Source organism: Pseudophryne corroboree, chromosome 12 (genome assembly GCF_028390025.1).
Source record: "Pseudophryne corroboree isolate aPseCor3 chromosome 12, aPseCor3.hap2, whole genome shotgun sequence".
NCBI lineage: Eukaryota > Metazoa > Chordata > Amphibia > Anura > Myobatrachidae > Pseudophryne > Pseudophryne corroboree.
Window position 1 is genome coordinate 50,239,538 of NC_086455.1, and position 22,477 is coordinate 50,262,014.

At 46.6% G+C, this 22,477-nt stretch overlaps 1 protein-coding gene, 1 non-coding gene and 1 pseudogene across 5 annotated transcripts in view; all 3 read right to left on the reverse strand.

Moving 5' to 3' along the window:
- Window positions 1-22,477, reverse strand: part of GANC (glucosidase alpha, neutral C) — a 194,657-nt gene that overhangs the window by 64,595 nt on the left and 107,585 nt on the right. For all 4 annotated transcript variants that reach the window (XM_063947487.1, XM_063947485.1, XM_063947488.1 and 1 more), the window contains exon 14: window positions 19,987-20,066. In XM_063947487.1, the coding sequence (XP_063803557.1) occupies window positions 19,987-20,066 (80 nt within the window). The remainder of the gene's footprint in view (window positions 1-19,986; window positions 20,067-22,477) is intronic.
- Window positions 9,938-10,051, reverse strand: LOC134981571 (U5 spliceosomal RNA). Its single transcript, XR_010190699.1, has one exon. It is a non-coding gene; the product is annotated as a U5 spliceosomal RNA (small nuclear RNA).
- Window positions 11,710-11,814, reverse strand: LOC134981610 (U5 spliceosomal RNA; annotated as a pseudogene).

A 22,477-nucleotide genomic window follows, 5' to 3' on the forward strand; every position in this document is an offset into this window, starting at 1 on the left:
ACGGTATGTGATGTACCGCTGTTGAAGTCGAAAATATTAGACCCACACGCATCACGTGCAAACACCACACAGAGTGGCCTCCGTGCGTGTGCTTGTTCTACCGTGCGTGCGCATACTCGCACTTTGCGTATATATTGGCTCACGAAGTCCTGCGTATTAGCGCGTGGTATGAGTAAATACGGTAGCATCTGCATTCGCATGGAAAAGCCACAAAGACATATTTGATATTTAATCCACATAGGGGGTAATTCCAAGTTGATCGCAGCAGGATTTTTGATAGCAACTGGGCAAAACCATGTGCACTACATGGGAGGCAGATATAACATGTGCAGAAAGAGTTAGATTTGGGTGGGTTATATTGTTTTTGTGCAGGGTAAATACTGGCTGCTTTATTTTTACACTGCAAATTAGATGCAGATTGAACACACCACACCCAAATCTAACTCTCTCTGCACATGTTATATCTGCCTCCCCTGCAGTGCACATGGTTTTGCCCAGTTGCTATCAAAAATCCTGCTGCGATCAACTTTGAATTACCCCCATAGTGCATAATTTACACATAGCCCACATGCACCACACCAGCAAGTTACATTTGCTTCAGAGGTATAACAACAGAGGGATTCAACTTTACAGGATATGAGGGGACAGAATTAGGTTAGGAGGTGGTGTTTGGTATCCAGCTGTACAGTATTTCAAGGGCAATATTCTGGTAGCAGTTTGCAGAAAGTAGCACGCTCCTGCGCATAGATATGCGCAGGAGTACTATATTAATATCACACTCTATGTACTGTACTCTTGTTATTCGGCGGGAACCCAGTGGAAGACATCTGCAAGTGCACCTGGACCAGGCATCGCCCACCTATTAAAACCAACCTATGACCCCTCATGTACTGTAAATGACCAGCTCTTTGACCTATGGATGAAGAGATTACAGTTTCCTTTGTTTCATGCTTTGGACTACTGTATAAAAGCCAAGCCTCCTGGCCGGTCCCAGTCTATTGTCTGAAGGTCATCTTTCCAGACTGACTGAGGACCGGAACCGGGGTGGCACAGGCGAACAAACGTATATATTTCTGTTGTATCCCCCTTTTAAGTAAACATTTGTTGCTGCGTTGGACCACAACATTAGGGGTTATAAAGTTTATTCCGCCGCACGTGCAGCTACTTTGTGCTTACAGCGTGACGGCGAACTTACGCAACGTATACGCATTTCATAGGGGTTTCACACACACGCTTAGCGGTCGCAGCGGCTTGAACATTTGTATATTTAAGGTATTGCTTTTTCTTCCTGTAAGTTAAATGAACTTAACACCGCTCATACAGTTTGTGATGTACTGCTCATATGTGATGTACCGCTCATACAGTATGTGATGTACTGCTCATCTGTGACCTACTGTTCATGTGTGATGTACCGCTGATCTGTAATGTACCGCTCATGTGTGACCTACTGTTCATGTGTGATACATTGCCAATCTGTGATTTATTGCTTATCTGTGATGTACTGCTATGTGTGTAATATACCGCTTGTCGGGATCCCGGCATTAAGAATCCCGACAGGCCGCTAAATGTCTGCGGTCGTAATTCTGACCGCTGCCCCATGTTCTCACTTGGGTGGTGAGTCCATGCCACCATCAGAGTGGGAATATAACCTGTGACGAGCCCGCGAGGACTTGCTGCGCTCACTGTCAGTATGCCGGCTGGAGGGATACTAACAGCCAGCATGCCGACAGCCGGTATATCGTATGTATTCCCTGTGTATAATACCCAGCATGCACCCTTGGGCTCATATACTGCATGTAAATCTGGCTCTGGTACTAGCCAGTGCCTACTGAGCCATTCACCTCACTACACATCCCCGACACACTCACACACTCAGAACGACGGAGACCCAGCTCCTAGCAGCAGAACTTCCAGAAACCTGGCAGCTCCTGTGTGAGTAGTGACCACCCTCCTAATTCGTCCCTGGTGTCCGTCATTTTGTGAGGCTTTTAACTACAGGTTGAGTATCCCATATCCAAATATTCCGAAATACGGAATATTCCGAAATACGGACTTTTTTGAGTGAGAGTGAAATAGTGAAACCTTTGTTTTTTGATGGCTCAATGTACACAAACTTTGTTTAATACACAAAGTTATTAATAATATTGTATTAAATGACCTTCAGGCTGTGTGTATAAGGTGTATATGAAACATAGATGAATTGTGTGAATGTAGACACACTTTGTTTAATGCACAAAGTTATAAAAAATAATGGCTAAAATTACCTTCAAGCTGTGTGTATAAGGTGTATATGTAACATAAATGCATTCTGTGCTTAGACTTAGGTTCCATCGCCATGATATCTCATTATGGTATGCAATTATTCCAAAATATGGAAAAATCCCATATCCAAAATACCTCTGGTCCCAAGCATTTTGGATAACGGATACTCAACCTGTAGTAGATTTAAGAAAGTCTAAGAATGAGCGTTTCAAAGTTTTGTTTTTTTATATCTAAATGGACTATGGAACTAATTCAAGGTTGATTGCAAAAGCAAAATCATCCTCTAATGGGCAAAACTATGTGCACTGCAGGGGGGGGGGATCAGATATAACATGTGCAGAGAGTAAAGGTGCCCATGCACTAGACGATATTATGAGCGATTTGGCCATTTCTGACAAATCGGAACTACAAATCGTTCATAAAAGTGCAGATCGTTCAATGGGGGTAGTTCTAAGTTGATCGCAGCAGGAACTTTGTTAGCAGTTGGGCAAAACCATGTGCACTGCAGGGGAGGCAGATATAACGTGCAGAAAGAGTTAGATTTGGGTGGGTTATTTTGTTTCTGTGCAGGGTAAATACTGCCTGCTTTATTTTTACACTGCAATTTAGATTGCAGATTGAACACACCCCACCCAAATCTAATTCTCTCTGCACATGTTATATCTGCCTCCCCCCGCAGTGCACATGGTTTTGGTTTTGCCCAACTGCTAATAACTTTTCTGCTGTGATCAACTCTGAATTACCCCCAATACATATAGCCTCCTGATTGTAGTCACTCCCAGATCTTATGCTATATCTTAAAGATATATCATGTGTATTGTACTATGGGCCTAATTCAGAGTTGATTGCAGCAGCAAATGTGTTAGCAGTTGGGTAAAACCATGAACAGTGAGGGGTGGGGGGGGGGGGGGAAGGGGGCAGATATAACATGTGCAGAGAGACAAGAGGATAGCCATTCTAACCACAATTTGAAACAAGGGACAGCAACAGCAGACCCAACCAAGAAATACAAGAACAAAGCTTGCAGGAAAACAAACGAAGCCCAGTAACCCCCACGGTCTACGAGAAAAGGAATTACCAGTAGGTATTAAATTCCTATTTTCTCTAAAGTCCTAGGGAATACTGGGATGGTCTTAGTGCCATGGGGAAGTCCCAAAGCTCCCAGACCGGGTGGGAGAGTGCTGACTGAGTGACCAAACTGAAGTTCCTCTTTAGCCAAGGTATCAAACTTGTAAAACTTTACAAACGTGTTCCAACCAGACCAAATAGCTGCTCGGCACAACTGTAAAGCCGAGACACCACGGGTAGCCACCCATGAAGAACCCACCAACCATGTGGAGTGGGCCTGAACATATCTTGGCAGTGGCAAAGCTGCCGAAGAGTAAGCCTGTTGGATGGTCAGACGGATCCAACGAGCAATGGACTGCTTTGAAGCAGGACATACAATTTTGGTAGCGTCATAGATAACAAAAAGCGAGTCAGATTTCCTGTGACGAGCTGTCCTCTTGGCATAAATCTTCAAAGCCCGTACCACGTCCAGGGACTTCGACACCACAGGAACCACTATCGGCTGATTGATGTGAAACCGCGACATCACCTTAGGCAAAAACTGCGGGCAAGTCCTGAGCTTCGCTCTATCCTCATGGAACACCAGACAAGGGCTCTTACAGGGATATGGCTCCCAATTCCGATACATGCCTTGCAGAGGCCAAGGCCAATAACACGACAGTCTTTCAAGTCAAATACTTCATGTCCACCCTATGTAATGGTTCAAACCAATCCGATTGGAGAAAGGTCAGGACCAAATTGAGATCCCACTGAGCCGTGGGAGGCACAAAGGGCGGTTGAATACGAAGGACACCGTTCAAAAACGTCTGGACCTCTGGGATCACAGCCAACTGCCTTTGGAATAAGACAGACAAGGCAGAGACCTGAACTTTAATGAAGCCTAAACGTAGGCCCATATCCAAACCTAAAAAACAGAATAGAGGCTGCGCTAGATTTGTTCAATATGATAACAAATTGTAATGTAACCAATATCACATTTTAATAATAAGAGGTAAAATATATAAAATAAATACACTGAGTTTTTAGGGTAATTGTACCATAAAAATGCATGCACCACTAATATAGAATTAAAAAAGCACAAATAGTACTGTAAATAATACATCAAGGGTTACCCAAAAAGCCAGGAGTTGAAAAGAGGATGAAATTAAGGAAGTCCGTTCCAGAGTTTTTTTTCCCCAAGAAATAAAGTCCAGCATAAACAGATATTTAGGAGGTAAGCAGTTGTCTGGTATGGAATAAATTACCGCTAGAGGGTATGGTGCTCCAAGGTTATGACTGGTGAGCTCTTCATGCAGTGCGGTATGCAAAGATCATCGGTTCAGCTTAGATGCAAAGTCCTCCAAATGCAGATAAAAGTCTGGAATGTGGTAGGGGATGGTCCGGTCTTCCAACAATAAGTTCCTGGCGTGGGTCCCTGTACACCTGATGCGTTTCGCTGCAATCAACTAGCAGCTTTTTCAAAGGTACCTTTGAAAAAGCTGCAGGTTGAGTGCAGCGAAACGCGTCAGGTTCCGCCCAGAATAGTATCCTGGACACTTCTCGCATTGTGGCCCTGCTTTTTGTTCCTCCCTGTCGGTTTATGTACGTTACCCCTGTGGCGTTGCCCGACTGGACCTGTATGGCCTCATGTTGAAGGTGGTAAGAGGCTTGGAGAAGGGCATTGTAAATCGCCCGGAGCTCCAGAATGTTTATCAGAAGAGAAGCCTCTTGGAGTGACCACCTTCCCTGAAACGGAGCCTCTTGCGCCACAGCCCCCCAGCCACGGAGGTTCGCATCCGTTGTCAACAGAATCCATGACTGAATTCCGAACCGTCGGCCCTCCAACTAGGTAGGAGATCTACAACCACCATAGAAGGGAGAGCCTTGCCTTTGGGGAAAGGGATATCCTCTGGTGCATGTGGAGATGTGACCCTGACACACCTTCTGAGACACCGTGTCCAGTATCATCCCCAGGAACTGAAGTCTCTGTGAAGGTTCCAGGTGTGATTTTTGTAGTTTGAGAATCCACCAGTGACCCTTGAGAAGTCGCGTAGTCAGGTTGATGCTTTCCAACAACTGAGCCCTGGACACAGCTTTTATGAGGAGATCATCGGGACGATGTTCACCCCCAAGATGCGGAGTTGCAACATCATCTCTGCCATAACCTTTGTGAACACTCTCGTGACATGGAGAGACCAAAAGGCAAGGTCTGAAACTGGAAATGGCTGTCCTGCAGTGCAAATCTGAAGTAAGCCTGATGAGGCGGCCAGATCGGGATGTGAAGGTACGCATCCTTGATTTCCAGGGATACCAGGAACCTACCTTCCTCTAGGCCAGAGACCACCGCTCTCAGATATTCCATTTTGAAGTTGAACACCCATAGGTATGGGTTCAGAGATTTGAGGTTCAAGACAAGTCGTACCGAACAGTCCGGCTTCGGTACCACCAGTAGGCTTGAATAAAATCTTTTGTTTCGAAGCAGAGGAGGGACTGGGACAATAACCTGCGTTAACAGCATTTTGTGTATGGCGTCTTGCATGGTAACTCTTGCCACAGGTGAAACTAGTAAGCCCGACTTGAAGAATCTGTGAGGAGGGAGTGTCTGAAACTCCAACAGGTATCCTTGTGAGATTAGGTCTCTCACCCAAGGATCCCGGCAAGACTCCACCCAAACCTGTTGGAAATATTGAAGTTGAGGACCCACCTGAAAGTTCCCTTGCAGCTGGGGACAACCATCACGCGGAGGGCTTCGCTGAGGAAGAACATGAATTCTGCTCCAGAATCGTATGCAAGGGAACGGAAATATCTCCATAGTGCATTATGCCTTGAAAAAGACACCATTGTAGGTGTTGAAACGCGTTGGTTCAAAGGGTACTTTGGACAGAGGGAAAGGAGGAGGACCACCATTCTGTTCACAGCTGGTTCCGGGGACGCCTGGTTCTTTACCAAAATCTTGCTGTATTTGTCTACTTGTTTGGGGTAGACCATTCCGAACGGTGAGAGTCCATCTAAACCCTGCTGCCTGTATTTTATGATTTTACATGATGTTTTAATAAAACCGTATTACACTATGGAGATATTTCCGTTTTCTTGCATACGATTCTGATAAGGAGAAAGGACGGTTGTAGTGAAGATTTGTGAGGAAAAGACATCCATATCGGGCGATACCCGCTTCTAGACACGTTTATTGTCTACCATAAAAAGTAGACCATATCTAATAGTACGAGGTTTATATTCCCTCAGTATTGCACATTGATCATTTTACTGATAAACATATTGCACTAGATGTTTTTTATGTTTTATTTTTTCATGTATGAACGCCCATGGACTTGTATGGAGATTTGTGAATAGTGTCAAAACCCTCTATCACATTACCAGACCATTTAACAATGGCCTTAGAAATCCAACCACAAGCAATGGTGGGTCTTTGTGCAACTCCCACTGCAGTGTAAATGGATTAGAGTGTAGTCTCAATCTTACGATCAGCAGGGTCTTTTAAGGAGACAGCATCAGGTACAGGCAGCACAATCTTACGTGACAGCCTGGACACTGAGGTATCCACAGCTGGATAATTCTCCCACACCTTCCTATCCTCAGGGGGGAAAGGGAAGGAGGTTAGCAGTTAGCAGTAGGGGTTTGAAATTTCTTGTCAGGATTAACCCACATCTCTTTAAAAAGTGTATTTAAGGCCTTAGAGACAGGAAAGGTGGCAGTAGACTTTTGTTTTACATTAAAAAAACAATTCCTCATCAGGTTTTGCCTCTTTATCAGGGATGTCCAGGACCTCCCTAATATTATAGATAAGTGCTTTCACACCCTGAGACAGAGTACTGTCTCCTTTATCAACTTCTACTTCCCCTTCCTCCAAATCTGGCATCTCATTATCAGAGTCAGACTGGAGCACACGGGGCAGCCTGTGTTTCTGAGAAACCAGCATAGGGGGTTGAGATGCAGGTCTGAGATCAGAAGTCTGAACCAGAAAATCATCCATAGATTTTTTTAAACACTTGTCTTTCCTGCCTGGCAGTAGCCAGTTCAGATGATATGTTATGATTTGATACATTTATTGTCATTATCAAATAAAATTTGACAACGAAATTCAATTGTACAGCACACCAACAATGACAGACATCATCCCTTTAATTGAATCCAGCCATTCTGGTTCCTGTGTGCTGCTTCTCTGTGGAGGGAGACTGCACTGAGTACACAACAGAGACCCCCTGGGGTGGGGGAAAACTTTATGCTACAGGACTGACATATAACTTTGTTGCCAGACATGTTTATACAGCAGAACACACACACACACACACACACACACACACACACACACACACACAGGAGGAGTGAAATATACACAGTGACCCAGTTTACAGCCTGGATGGAGAGAGACAGAGAGGAAGATAAACTAGCACACTCCTGCCTTAATCAGTCAAAGCTTTGCCGGGCAGAAACTAGAACCTTAGATAATAGGATTTTGGTACTTACCAGGTAAATCCTTTTCTTTGAATCCATAGGGGGCACTGGAGTACTCTTGGGATATGGACGGGCGTAGCCCGAACAAAGGCACTGAATATTTAAATTTAGGCCTCTCCCCCCCCTCCATATCCCCGAGTACCTCAGTGTACTCTCTCAGTGTTTTTTACTGAGCGAACAGGAACGATATAGAGAGGTTGACAATGGAGAATACCTATAACATAACGGACAACAACAATGTTGACCCATAACCTTACTGTCAACTAAACAGTTGACACCATAACCGATAGAACTTTATAATTTGAACCAATCGGTGAAAATGTGTTACCATAAGCTCCTCTGAGCTTAATATCAATGAAGTAAAACTTGTTACCCTAAGCTCCCTTGAGCTTAAAACAACCCAGGTAAAACTGCTCTGGGTGGGCGTCCAGTGCCCCCTATGGATTCAAAGAAAAGGATTTACCTGGTAAGTACCAAAATCCTATTTTCTTTATCATCCACTAGGGGTCACTGGAGTACTCTTGGGACGTACCAAAGCTTCCCTCGTGGGCGGGAGAGCTGTTTGATACTTGTAACAGTAGGCAGCCCAAAGCTAGATGCTGATGGCGCCACCATTTATAACGTGTAAACGTGCACAAACGTGGTGCACATGAAGGCTATGAAGGCTATATAGGCGCGTTTTAGACGCTCCACGACCCCCTGGGTGTGACATTCCCACCGAACCTGTGGGATGAACTATTACTGACGTAAGCAATTGTAACTTAGCCTTAACGTAAGCCTGACTTTTAGTCATTATTATTACCCAACTGGATAATGTCTGCTGAGAAACTGGCTAACCCCAGTTGGCAGTATCATAGAGAACAAACAACGTATTCATATCACGTACTGTTGACGTTCGGGACATATATAAACGCGTAATGCGTGTACCACATTCAGAATTCTAGAATGTGCTGTCCACACAGGAACCCCTATTGGTATATTGATGTGAAGAATACGAAAGCGTGATTCGTCCGAAGATCTGCTTTGTTATGAGAAAACTCAAATACGGTGGCTTGGAATACAAGGCACCCAAATATGAAAACAAAACCCTTGCCGAAGCCAAGGCTAGACAAAAATTGTTTTCCAAAGTGAGAAACTTAATTCCCATTTGTTGAAAAGGTTCAAAATATGAAAACTGTAAGAAATCTGAACCCAACTTCAAGTCGCCTGGCGCTGTAGGTGGGATAAATAGAGTCTGAACTTTGATGACACCTTGTAGAAAGATGTGTACAGACGCAAACAGAGGCAAACGTCTTTGAAAATAAGTTTACCACACAGATACCTGCACTCTTAGTGCAGATCAACGCAGTTTTCCATCCCATCCCGTTTAACAGAATACGGGTAACTTGAAGGATGATGTTGGAAACTTCCGATGTTAACAACCTATGTAAGCACACGAAATTTTGTAATAATGAGCTGCCTTAAGCGGCTTACTATTTCGTAACATGGTTGGTATAACCGATACTGTAATGCTCTATTTCTTAAGAGGGCGGTCTGAACCCTCACCCCGTCAACCGCAGCTGCGGTACATAGATAATAGGTACATAGGTAACTATGGGTAAACTAACGTTCCCTGATGTAACAGGTTGGACGTATTATGAGCGGGCCAAGATCGTGTGCAAGTATTCCTTGAAAATTCGAGAAGCAAACTTCTCCGAAACCCATGAGATACCACCAGTATGACTGTGACAAACTGTCTTATGATCCGTTTTGGCAACGGAGAGAGCAGCGGAAAATGGTGGAGCCAGATACACGATGCTGAATGATCCCATGAATGTGAGAGACTCCACCGCCACTGCCCTTTTGATCTGTTTTGTACACATACTGAGCTTTTCTAATTGTGGCGAGATGCCATCATGTATACTTGAGGGTAACCCCCTTCTGTGGACTCACATATGAAACACCTCTGGATTGAATGTCCAGTTTTCAGTATCCAAATCCTGACGGGTGAGATCATCTGTCTAACAGATGTCCAGTCACGGAATGATCTCTTGACATTTTCACATAATGGTGTTCTGAGCCATTGAGGATTTGAGTTACCTGCTGCATTGCCATGCGGCTTGGTTCTCACTGGTTGTTGTGTATGCAACTGCCGTTGCCTTGTTTGACTGCTTAAGGCCAGCGTGAGGCAGGCATCAAAAATTTACATGAAACTCACGGTTGTTCCTTTCCACGGAAATCTTTAGTAAAAGGCGAAAGATTTATTCGTTCTGAAGAGAAACCAGAGTATATCCCTGGTCAGACTGAAAGCGAATCATGTATTGCATTGTAAAATGCACAGAGTTCTAGGACATTTATCGACAGCAATCTGTCGTGTTTTAGAACCTTTGTCGCTGATTTTAATTACAAATCCTGACCCTCTGCGACTGTCGTCCAGAGTATATGCACCCTTGTCCCTCTGTGGGAAACGCGAGTGAAGGGTGGCGAACTAAATTGAAAACACATCTTTATTCTTAATAGGTGAATACACCAATGTATCGCTAGTGTGCGTGTTTTGCACTAATTACTAGATGTACATTTGTTCTTGCTGGTGTAGTAGGTAAAAGTCTTTGATTTACCGTATTTATAATCTTACCTAGGAATTGACATCGTTTAGACGGAATTAGATGCGATTGTTTTCGAACTTGATCTGCTACCGCAGTATACCTTAGTAGCGCAAGTTAGAGGAACTTTGTTGAGACAGAGTTCTTATGTGAGATGAGCTATCATCCCAACATCACTTTGGTAAATACCCAAAGCGATAAGCAACGGTAGATATGAAATGGTTAATGGTTGTGGCGATTTGCAAACGCTAGAACCTGTGATGAACAAACCGGACTGGGTAAATACGCATTGTCAAGATCAAATGCAATTATGCAAATTTTGTGGCTCCAATAAGCAAATACTAACCGCAGAAAATCCATTTTCTAACTGTAGTAAATGACTTTTGATATTGCGACGGAGCTGTTTGGTCTTGCTGAAACAGAGGTGAATAAGTAACTCTGACTCTGTTGGCGTACTACTGCCTGGTTTATAAACCAGCAAAGACTAAATGACAACCTGCCAAACCGTTCGACAGAGGCAGTTTTGTACTTTAAGCTGTAAATAGCTGAGACATGTATGAGTTGAAGTCCTGAAACCTCGCAAATGTAACATGTAAAGACGCGCTTCCACAATTGTAAAAGAGGTCATTAAACCACTGGCTTGCTGACTGTAACGTCCTGTCGTTACAATGCGTGACTGTTTCTTATAAAGGGATAAAACGCCGTTACAAGTATACTGTATGCGGTAATGGCTGAATATCATAAAGGGATAAAATACCGTTACAAGTATATTAAATTTATGAGCAAACAAGCTCTGGCCTTGTCGCGCTTAACTAGCGACAATGAAATTAACCGGCGTTAGCAGAAGCTTTACAGATATACTCTGCAGCTTGTTTTACCAGTGATCGTCATTGTTTCATACATAGATTCTAGTGACCCAAATGTATCCTGGGTTTTTATAATGTTTGACAGAAAATCATTTACCAATGGTGGATCGCGTCCTTTTGGAAACGATTATGTATGTTGTTAAAAACCCCCCCGCACTATCTGAGTGCTGGACTAATGTACCGTTCTCACTCGTAGTTATCGGTGTGAATTTGACATAGAATCGTGCATTAAATTATAAGACCAGTGAAATAAACACTCTGGTACCCAAAGGGAAATTGGCCCCTTTGGAAAGACTGTCTTTTGTTAGAGCTGGCGGAGTCATTCCGAGACTCCGATGTTACCGCTCTTTAAATTTGAATTGCCAATGTTAACATAGGATTTTTAAAATTATTTTTAGTCTGCACTATAGCCTTACTCGCTATGTAGACAGACACCATAATAGGCAATAGACAGACACCTGCACGACTTAATGAAGTTATTATGCTGAACAGCATATTCATATGAAACTCAAGCTTGTTTCTCTCTACGGAAATCTTTAGCAAAAAACGAAAGATTTATTCGATATGAAGAGAAATCAAAGTATTCTTTATGTGAAAAGCAGTTCACATGGGCATATGAAACCCGAACCAAATTCCTACTAACTTCCCTGCGCCTCTGGTGGCTTAGAGATGTAGGGCAGGAATGTTCTAGAATTAAGTAGAAATACAGATTACATGGCTAACTTATGTGAAAACTGAACTAAAAAATTCCCACTAACACCCCTGCGCCTCCTTGTGGAGTATAGGTGTATGGGCGGAATGTTCTGGAATTATAACCTGTAAGAACAGCAATGATTAAAATGACCGTCATGCCATGCTTCCACTGAAAATCACAGGACAGGTTACCTGCTGCAGTGTTACTATAGGCTTAATAGCCTATTATACATTAAATATAGGCTTAATAGCCTATTCTACAGTTACAGATGTATTATACAGTAAAATGCAGTTTACAATACATTATGCAGCCTTATTCTTTAGTTAGCCTTCCAGTTATTCCATTAACTGTTTAAACACTAAGCAGTTTCTTAACCCCTGCAGCCTTCTGCTGCTATGGGTTTTACTCAACACTGCCTGCAGTGATGTATCTTATTTCCAAGCAGCCTTTGTTGCTGCTTATTTAAACTGAGCAGTCTCTTAACCCATGCAGCCTTTGCTGCTGCTATGGGCTTTACTCACCGTCACCCCCCTGCAGCCGCGCTGCTTGTGATGTAGCTTTTAGCTTCTCCCTGTGCAGCGGCCGGAAGCGAGTGCAGGGAGCCTAGGGAAACCCGGGGAGCGCTGGTATAGTGCGCCGGGCCGGAAGAACGGGCGGCGCCTCATACAGCAGTGGCCGGGTGCAGCGCTGGAAGAGCGGCCGGCGTCTTTAGTGACGTACGGCCGCTCGGAGCTTTAGACCCGGGTACGCAGAGTGGCTGCTTGGGCGGCGCTCGCGTACAGTGGCTGGGAGAGCGGCCGGCGTCTGTAAATGACGTGCGGCCGCTGTACAGTGGCATCTGGTACAGTGGCTGGGAGTACAGAGGCAGAGTTCTGGGAGAGCGGCCGGCGTCTGTGAATGACGTGCGGCCGCTCTACAGAGGCAGAGATCTGGGAGAGCCGTCTGAATGACGTGCGGCCGCTTTACAGAGGCAGAGTTCTGGTACAGTGGCTGGGAGAGCGGCCGGCGTCTGTGAGTGACGTGCGGCCGCTCTCTTGTAACAATAAAGGCTTTCCCCACACAGCAGGGCGGCAGCGTGAGCTGACCGCCCTGACCCCCCACCATACCTTGTAGTGCCGCACTCCTGCAAGCTCCGTCCAGTTTGTGACGGGGCTTTCATCCTGGCTGTGACGGGGCTTCTTTGTGTAAGCTCCGTCCAGTTGCAGTAGGAGACAGTGTCTGCCTGTGGCTGTGAGGGTGCTCTTTGTGAGGACCGACACGCCATGCGCTGCCTTGTAGCGCCTGTGGCTGTGAGGGTGCTCTTTGTGAGGACCGACACGCCATTCGCTGCCCGTGCAGCGGCACTATCCCGGACCCATGTTTTTCCAGAAACTGGGAAGGGATGTGCTAAGTGTAAAAATAAAAATTAAAAATAAAAATTAAAAATAAAAATCCAAGTGTGGTTATACCACAAGCCAATGTTCGTGCTGTGAGCACCGAAAAAACACTGAGAGAGTACACTGAGGTACTCGGGGATATGGAGGGGGGGGAGAGGCCTAAATTTAAATATTCAGTGCCTTTGTTCGGGCTACGCCCGTCCATATCCCAAGAGTACTCCAGTGACCCCTAGTGGATGATAAAGAAAAGGTAAATAGTTTTTTAGACAATATATTGCTCCCCCCCCCATTCTACAAAACCCCCTGGTACCAGTTTAAGGTGCTTTTGAGGGTCCTTGTAGGAGCAGCGCTTCCCTGCATGCAGCTCATAGTGTGATGCAGCCGGAAATGTTGCCTCTGAGCCACTGGTCCCGCTGTCAGGGAAGCCCTGCCCCCTTAATGGTGCACGGTCTCTGTACTTTATTATACTGGCAAGTCTCTCTAAGTTACAGAAAATAAGAATTTACTTACCGATAATTCTATTTCTCGTAGTCCGTAGTGGATGCTGGGAACTCCGTAAGGACCATGGGGAATAGCGGCTCCGCAGGAGACTAGGCACAAAAAGAAAGCTTTAGTACTACCTGGTGTGCAGTGGCTCCTCCCCCTATGACTCTCCTCCAAGCCTCAGTTAGGATACTGTGCCCGGACGAGCGTACACAATAAGGAAGGATTTTTGAATCCCGGGTAAGACTCATACCAGCCACACCAATCACACCGTACAACTTGTGATCTGAAAACCAGTTAACAGCATGATAACAGAGGAGCCTCTGGATAGATGGCTCACAACAACAACAACCCGATTAGTTAACAATAACTATGTACAAGTATTGCAGATAATCCGCACTTGGGATGGGCGCCCAGCATCCACTACGGACTACGAGAAATAGAATTATCGGTAAGTAAATTCTTATTTTCTCTGACGTCCTAGTGGATGCTGGGAACTCCATAAGGACCATGGGGATTATACCAAAGCTCCCAAACGGGCGGGAGAGTGCGGATGACTCTGCAGCACCGAATGAGAAAACTCAAGGTCCTCCTCAGCCAGAGTGTCAAATTTGTAGAATTTTACAAAGGTATTTGACCCTGACCAAGTAGCAGCTCGGCAAAGTTGTAAAGCCGAAACCCCTCGGGCAGCCGCCCAAGATGAGCCCACCTTCCTTGTGGAGTGGGCTTTTACAGATTTTGGCTGTGGCAGGCCTGCCACAGAATGCGCAAGCTGAATTATACTACAAATCCAGCGAGCAATAGTCTGCTTAGAAGCAGGAGCACCCAGCTTGTTGGGTGCGTACAGGATAAACAGCGAGTCAGATTTTCCGACTCCAGCCGTCCTGGAAACATATATTTTCAGGGCCCTGACAACGTCCAGCAACTTGGAGTCCTCCAAGTCCCTAGTAGCCGCAGGCACCACAATAGGCTGGTTCAGGTGAAACGCTGAAACCACCTTAGGGAGAAACTGAGGACGAGTCCTCAATTCCGCCCTGTCCGAATGGAAAGTCAGATAAGGGCTTTTACAGGATAAAGCCGCCAATTCCGACACGCGCCTGGCCGAAGCCAGGGCCAACAGCATGACCACTTTCCACGTGAGATATTTTAAATCCACAGATTTAAGTGGTTCAAACCAATGTGATTTTAGAAACCCCAAAACTACATTGAGATCCCAAGGTGCCACTGGAGGCACAAAAGGAGGCTGTATATGCAGCACTCCCTTGACAACCGTCTGAACTTCAGGAACTGAAGCCAGTTCTTTCTGGAAAAAAATCGACAGGGCCGAAATCTGAACCTTAATGGATCCCAATTTGAGGCCCATAGACACTCCTGTTTGCAGGAAATGCAGGAAACGACCCAGTTGAAATTCCTCCGTCGGGGCCTTCCTGGCCTCGCACCCCGCAACATATTTTCGCCAAATGCGGTGATAATGCTTTGCGGTTACATCCTTCCTGGCTTTGATCAGGGTAGGAATGACTTCCTCCGGAATGCCTTTTTCAGGATCCGGCGTTCAACCGCCATGCCGTCAAACGCAGCCGCGGTACGTCTTGGAACAGACAGGGTCCCTGCTGGAGCAGGTCCCGTCTTAGAGGTAGAGGCCATGGGTCCTCTGTGAGCATCTCTTGAAGTTCCGGGTACCAAGCTCTTCTTGGCCAATCCGGAACAACGAGTACAGTTTTCACTCCTCGCCTTCTTATTATTCTCAGTACCTTGGGTATGAGAGGTAGAGGAAAAAACACATAAACCGACTGGTACACCCCTGGTGTCACTAGAGCGTCCACATCTATCGCCTGAGGGTCTCTTGACCTGGCGCAATATCTTTTCAACTTCTTGTTGAGGCGGGACGCCATCATGTCCACCTGTGGTCTTTCCCACCGGTTTACAAGCATTTGGAAGACTTCTGGATGAAGTCCCCCTTCTCCCGGGTGGAGGTCGTGCCTGCTGAGGAATTCTGCTTCCCAGTTGTCCACTCCCGGAATGAACACTGCTGTCAGTGCTAACACATGATTCTCTGCCCATCGGAGAATCCTTGTGGCTTCTGCCATCGCCATCCTGCTTCCTGTGCCGCCCTGTCTGTTTACATGGGCGACCGCCGTGATGTTATCTGACTGGATCAGTACCGGCTGGTTCTGAAGCAGGGGCCTTGCCTGGCTTAGGGCATTGTAAATGGCCCTTAGCTCCAGGATATTTATGTGAAGAGAAATCTCCTGATCTGACCACAGTCCTTGGAAATTTCTTCCCTTTGTGACTGCACCCCAGCCCTGAAGGCTGGCATCTATGGTCACCAGGACCCAGTCCTGTATTCCGAATCTGCGGCCCTCTAGTAGATGAGCCCTCTGCAGCCACCACAGCAGCGACACCCTGGTTCTTGACGATAGGGTTATCCGCTGTTGCATCTGGAGATGGGACCCGGACCATTTGTCCAACAGGTCCCACTGGAACGTCCTTGCGTGGAACCTTCCGAATGGAATTGCTTCGTATGAAGCTACCATTGTTCCCAGGACTCGTGTGCATTGATGTACCGACACTTTTCCTGGTTTTAGGAGGTCTCTGACTAGAGATGACAACTCCTCGGCTTTTTCCACTGGAAGAAACACTCTTTTCTGGTCTGTGTCCAGAATCATTCCCAGGAACAGAAGACGTGTCGTCAGGACCAGCTGTGACTTTGGAATATTGAGAATCCAGCCGTGCTGTTGTAGCACTTCCCGAGAGAGTGCTACCCCCACTACCAACTGTTCTTTGGACCTCGCCTTTATCAGGAGATCATCCAAGTACGGGATAATAAAAACTTCCCTCTTGCGAAGGAGTATCATCATTTCGGTCATTACCTTGGTAAAGACCTTCGGTGCCGTGGACCACTCCAATGGCAGCGTCTGGCACTGATAGTGACAGACCTGTACCACACCTCTGAGGTACTCCTGGTGAGGAGGGTAAATGGTGACATGCAGGTACGCATCCTTGATGTCCAGGGAGACCTTGTAATCCCCCACGTCCAGGCTCGTAATGAGCGATTCCATCTTGAACTTGAATCTTCTGATATAAAAATTCAAGTATTTTAATTTTAAGATGGGTCTCACGGAACCGTTCCGTTTCGGTACCACAACCATTGTGGAATAGTAACCCCTTCCTTGCTGAGGGAGGGGCACCTTGACAATCACTTGTTGTGATTATAGTGTTGAATAGCCATCAACACCGCCTCCCTGGCAGAGGGAGGTGCCGGTAAGGCAGATTTTAGGAAACGGCGGGGGGACGAACGTCTCAAACTCCAGCCTGTACCCCTGAAATACAACTTGAAGGACCCAGGGATCCATGTGAGAGCCCACTGGGCGCTGAAATTTCTGAGACGGGCCCCCCCTGTACCCGGTTCCGCCTGAGCAGCCCCAGCGTCATGCTGTGGGCTCACCGGACGCAGGGAGGACTTCTGCTCTTGGGAACTAGCTGTGTGCTGCAGCTTTTTCCTCTACCTTTGCCTCTCTGCAAAAAGGATGAGCCTCTAGCCCTCTTGCTTTTCTGGGGCCGAAAGGACTGTACTTGATGATACGGTGCTTTCTTTTGTTGTGGGGTAACCTGTGGCAAAAAAGTCGATTTCTTAGCAGTAGCTGTGGAAACGAGGTCTGAAAAAACCATCCCCAAACAGTTTTACCCCCTTATAGGGCAAACTTCCATGTGCCGATTCGAGTCGGCATCTCCTGACCATTGCTGAGTCCATAACCCCCGTCTGGCGGCAATGGACCTAGCGCTTATTTTTGATGCCAGCCGGCAAATATCCCTCTGTGCATCACGCATGTATAAGACCACGTCTTTTATATGCTCTATTGTCAGCAAAATATTGTCCCTATCCATAGTTATTTTCCGACAGGGAATCTGACCACGCAGCGGGAGCACTGCCCATCCATGCCGAAGCAACGGCTGGTCGCACTATAATGCCCTACTGTGTGACTATATCTTATAGGGTAACCTCCTGCTTTCTATCAGCAGGTTCCTTCAGGGCGGCCGTATCCGGAGACGGTAGTGCCACCTTTTTTGATAAGCGTGTAAACGCTGTATCTACCCTATGGGGTGTTTCACCACGTGACCTATCCTCTGGCGGGAAAGGGTACGCTGCCAATAACCGTCTAGAAATTATCAATTTCTTACCGGGGGAAGAACACGCTTCCTTACACACCTCATTTAATTTCTCAGATGCAGGAAAAACTACTAATAGTTTTCTCTCACCAAACACAATACCCTTTCATGTGGTACCTGGGGTATAATCATAAATGTGTAATACATTTTTCATTGCCTCAATCATGTAACGGGTGGACCTATTTGGAGGGTACACTAGTCTCATCGTCGTCGACACTGGAGTCGGTATCCGTGTCGACATCTGTGTCTGCTATCTGAGGTAGCGGGCGTTTTTAGAGCCCCCCATGACATTTGAGACGCTGGAACAGGCACAAGCTGAGTAGCCGGCTTTTCTGTGTCGTCGACCTTTTATCTAAGGAGTTGACACTTTCACGTAATCCTTCCATAAGTTCAACCACACCGGTGTCGACCCCGCAGGGGGTGACAACATTTTTACAGGCATTCGCTCCGCCTCCACATCATTATCCTCCACATACATGTCGACACAGCCGTACCAACACACAGCACACACACAGGGAATGCTCTGATAGAGGACAGGACCCCACAAAGCCCTTTGGGGAGACAGAGGGAGAGTATGCCAGCACACACCAGGGCGCTATATATCACAGGGATATCACCTATAAAAAAGTGTTTTCCCTTATAGCTGCATATATATTGTATACTGCGCCTAAATTGTGCCCCCCCCTCTCTTTTTAACCCTTTCTGTAGTGTATTAACTGCAGGGGAGAGCCAGGGACCTTAGCTCCAACGGAGCTGTGAGGGAAAAATGGTGCCAGTGTGCTGAGGAGATAGGCTCCGCCTCTTTTTCGTGGACTTTTCTCCCGCATTTTTATGGATTCTGGCAGGGGTTAATGTACATCCATATAGCCCTGGGGGTTATATGTGATGTATTTTTGCCAGCCAAGGTCTTAATATTGCTGCTCAGGGCGCCCCCCCCCAGCGCCCTGCACCCATCAGTGACCGCAGTGTGAGGTGTGCATGAGGAGCAATGGCGCACAGCTGCAGTGCTGTGCGCTACTTTGATGAAGACTGATGTCTTCTGCCGCCAATTTTCCGGACCTCTTCTTGCTTCTGGCTCTGTAAGGGGGCCGGCGGCGCGGCTCTGGGACCGGACTCCGAGGCTGGGCCTGTGTTCGATCCCTCTGGAGCTAATGGTGTCCAGTAGCCTAAGAAGCCCAAGCTGGCTGCAAGCAGGCAGGTTCGCTTCTTCTCCCCTTAGTCCCTCGATGCAGTGAGCCTGTTGCCAGCAGGTCTCACTGAAAATAAAAAACCTAAAACTAACTTTTTCTAAGAAGCTCAGGAGAGCCCCCTAGATTGCACCCAGCTCGGTCGGGCACAAAAATCTAACTGAGGCTTGGAGGAGGGTCATAGGGGGAGGAGCCAGTGCACACCAGGTAGTACTAAAGCTTTCTTTTTGTGCCCAGTCTCCTGCGGAGCCGCTATTCCCCATGGTCCTTACGGAGTTCCCAGCATCCACTAGGACGTCAGAGAAAATGGGTTAAAACCTCTTTGCTGGGTCAGCGCCAGTGTAGATATAGGCAGCGGGCACCGCAGCGCTGAGTGCCCGCAACGCTCTTATGCCACCATGTGAACCAGGGACCCGCTAACCGGGACCCCGATACCTGTACTCACCACACCAGCATCTTCAGCTCTGTTAGGGGTGTCGGCATGCTGTTGGAGAGCGCGCACACTCTGGAGGCGAGCGAAACAACACCTCAGGAGCTATGTCCTGTCAGCGGGGATCCAGAACATTAACCCTTCAAGAGGTTGGTCCCCCCCCCCCCCCACCCAGGTCCCAATAAATAACTAATTAAAATAAAGCTTTGAAGAAAACTCTCTGAGAATGCACCCAGCTCCTTGGGCACATTTTTCTAAACTGAGTCTGCAGGAGGGGAATGAAGGGGTGGAGCCAGCACACTGAAGAATTTTTTAAGTGCCAGGCTCCAATGGACCCCATGGTACTAAGACCATCCCAGTACCCCCTAAGACGTTAGAGAAATACTTGCACAATAATAGATCAGGTTTCAAACACTTACTTTGTATTTATCAAGTGAGAACTGAGAGGAGTACCATTCCCGGGCTGCAGGGTTTGTAAAGTCCAGATAACAGGAGACACCTGAAAAAAAGAGATAAGAAGCTATGACATCCCTGAAGCTCTGCAGTATCTTGTGACTGTGCAAATTCAACTTTAAACCTTAACACTATAGACCTGGCTTATACCCCTTTCTGACCGCTTGAGGCGGGTCGCACCCGGGAGCCTGACACGTTAGCTCCCAGTGTGCGACCCTCCTCAGGCGCCCTGCTGCCGCTGTCTGCAGCCCGGCATATTGCCGGGTTGGTGATATCAGCGGTGATGCGTCGGGGGCGGCGCTTGGAGATCACATGATTTCCAAGCGTCGCCCGTTCACAGAGAGCTGGGTTGAACACATGTCCAACCCTCCTCACGACCAGGGTTGAAATAAGGGGTCGCTCGACCCGGTATTTCAACCCTTGTACCTTTCAGACCGCACCTGAACACGGGTTATGCGCACTCATGTGCCAATAACCCGTGTTCATAGGTGGCGGTCTGAAAGGGGTATTACAGTTGTACATGACTACATGATTTCGTGTGACACAAAGATGCGTCTCGGTGCAAAAAAACAGGATTTATGGTCACTTACCTTTAAATCCTTTTCTCCTAAGTGGGCTAGGGGATACTGCGCATCCTCCCTCACTCTCAGTCATGCAGAGTTTCTGTTCTTGACCATCTGCTCTACTTGTTTGTTTTATTGTTCTGACAGTTTCACTGGGGGGTGGTCTTCAGTATGCCGGCGGTCGGCCTCCCGGCGACCAGCATACCGGCGTCGGGAGCCCGACAGCCGGCATACCGACACTTATTCTCACTCGTGGGGGTCCACGACCCCGCTGGAGGGAGAATAAAATAGTGTGCCCGTAGCGTGGCGAGCGCAGTGAGCCCGCAAGGGGCTCAATTGCGCTCGCCACACTGTTGGTAAGCCGGCGGTCGGGCTCCCGGCGCCGGTATGCTGGTCGCCGGGAGCCCGACCGCCGGCATATCGTAGTGAACCCTCACTGGGCTACTGCTACTCCTTACCAGACTCTTTTAAAGAAGTCTTGGCATTATGAGGCTGCGGGGAAGGAGCTTAGGATTTAAAGCCATAGTTTATTTTACGTGCCACCTCCTCCAGCCAACCTGCAATCTCCATGGTCCAGTGTCCCCCACCACTACTGCAAGAGAAATTCCATACTGCCCATGCACAATATCTGTATATAGAGTTGCACAAGATATACGTTAGATACTAAAGACGTACATTTTGCACCTACATAAACCAGGTGCAAGTCTGATTTGATTATTATCACCAATCTTTGTTCTGAAGATTCAAAGTTGGACATAGATTAAGATACACACAGTATCTTTAGTCTCCTTAAAAAACTCTTTAGCAAATAGTTTTAAGTTCGATTGGAAACATTTTGCATGAAATACTTTAGGAATTTATTTAACCAGGCAATATTCTCAATTGTATGGGGCTATCTATCCTATCCTAATCTAATTAATATTATTTTTTAAGATATACACAAGTGGTCAGGCCAATTTATATCTTGGTCGGGTCGTGCTAATGCCCTGAAAATGAACATTTTACCATGTCTACTGTATCTTTTTCAAGCCCTCCCTGTTATGATTCCCTCTAATATTTTTCTAAGTATACAGAAGAAATTCTTGCGTTTTTTATGGTCAGGTAAAAGACCTCGTGTATGACTCAAAACATTATATAATGGAACTAAAAAAGGTGGTTTAGGAGTTCCAAATATCAAACTATACTTGTATGCGACTCACTTATCTCAAGCAGTTCTTTGGCATTCGAATGTATCATTGCGTAGCTGGGTTCAGTTGGAGTCTGAACTGGTTCGGATGCTTACTGTCTCTACTCTTTTATGGATTCCTCGTTCCCAAAGGCCTCCTGGCTGGTCTGATTAACAGTCTTTAGCATTTACTTTGTCACTCTGGGACAGGCTATCTAAAACTTATTATCTTATATCCTCTCCTCTTATTCTCTTTCCCCTATGGGATAACCCTGCGTTCCCTGAGGTTATGGATAGGGGTGTGGTATTGAAAGTCGACAGTAACTTGGTCGACAATGTCTAGGTCGACCACTATTGGTCGACAGTAACTGGGTCGACAGGGTCAAAAGGTCGACATGTTCTAGGTCGACAGGTCAAAAGGTCGACATGAGTTTTTAATGTTATTTTGGTGTCGTTTTCTTCGTAGAGTGACCGGGAACCCCAATTCGTGCACCGCGTCCCCTCGCATGGCTCGCTTCGCTCGCCAAGTTTCGGGCATGGTGCCTTCGCTCCGCTACCGCTTCGTTCGGCACAGATTACCGTTCCAATCGTAGTCCACGTGGATCGTTAAGTATGAAAAGGTCCAAAAAAATAAAAAAATTGTGAAAACCTCATGTCGACCTTTTGACCTGTCGACCTAGAACATGTCGACCTTTTGACCCTGTCGACCTTTTGACCCTGTCGACCAAT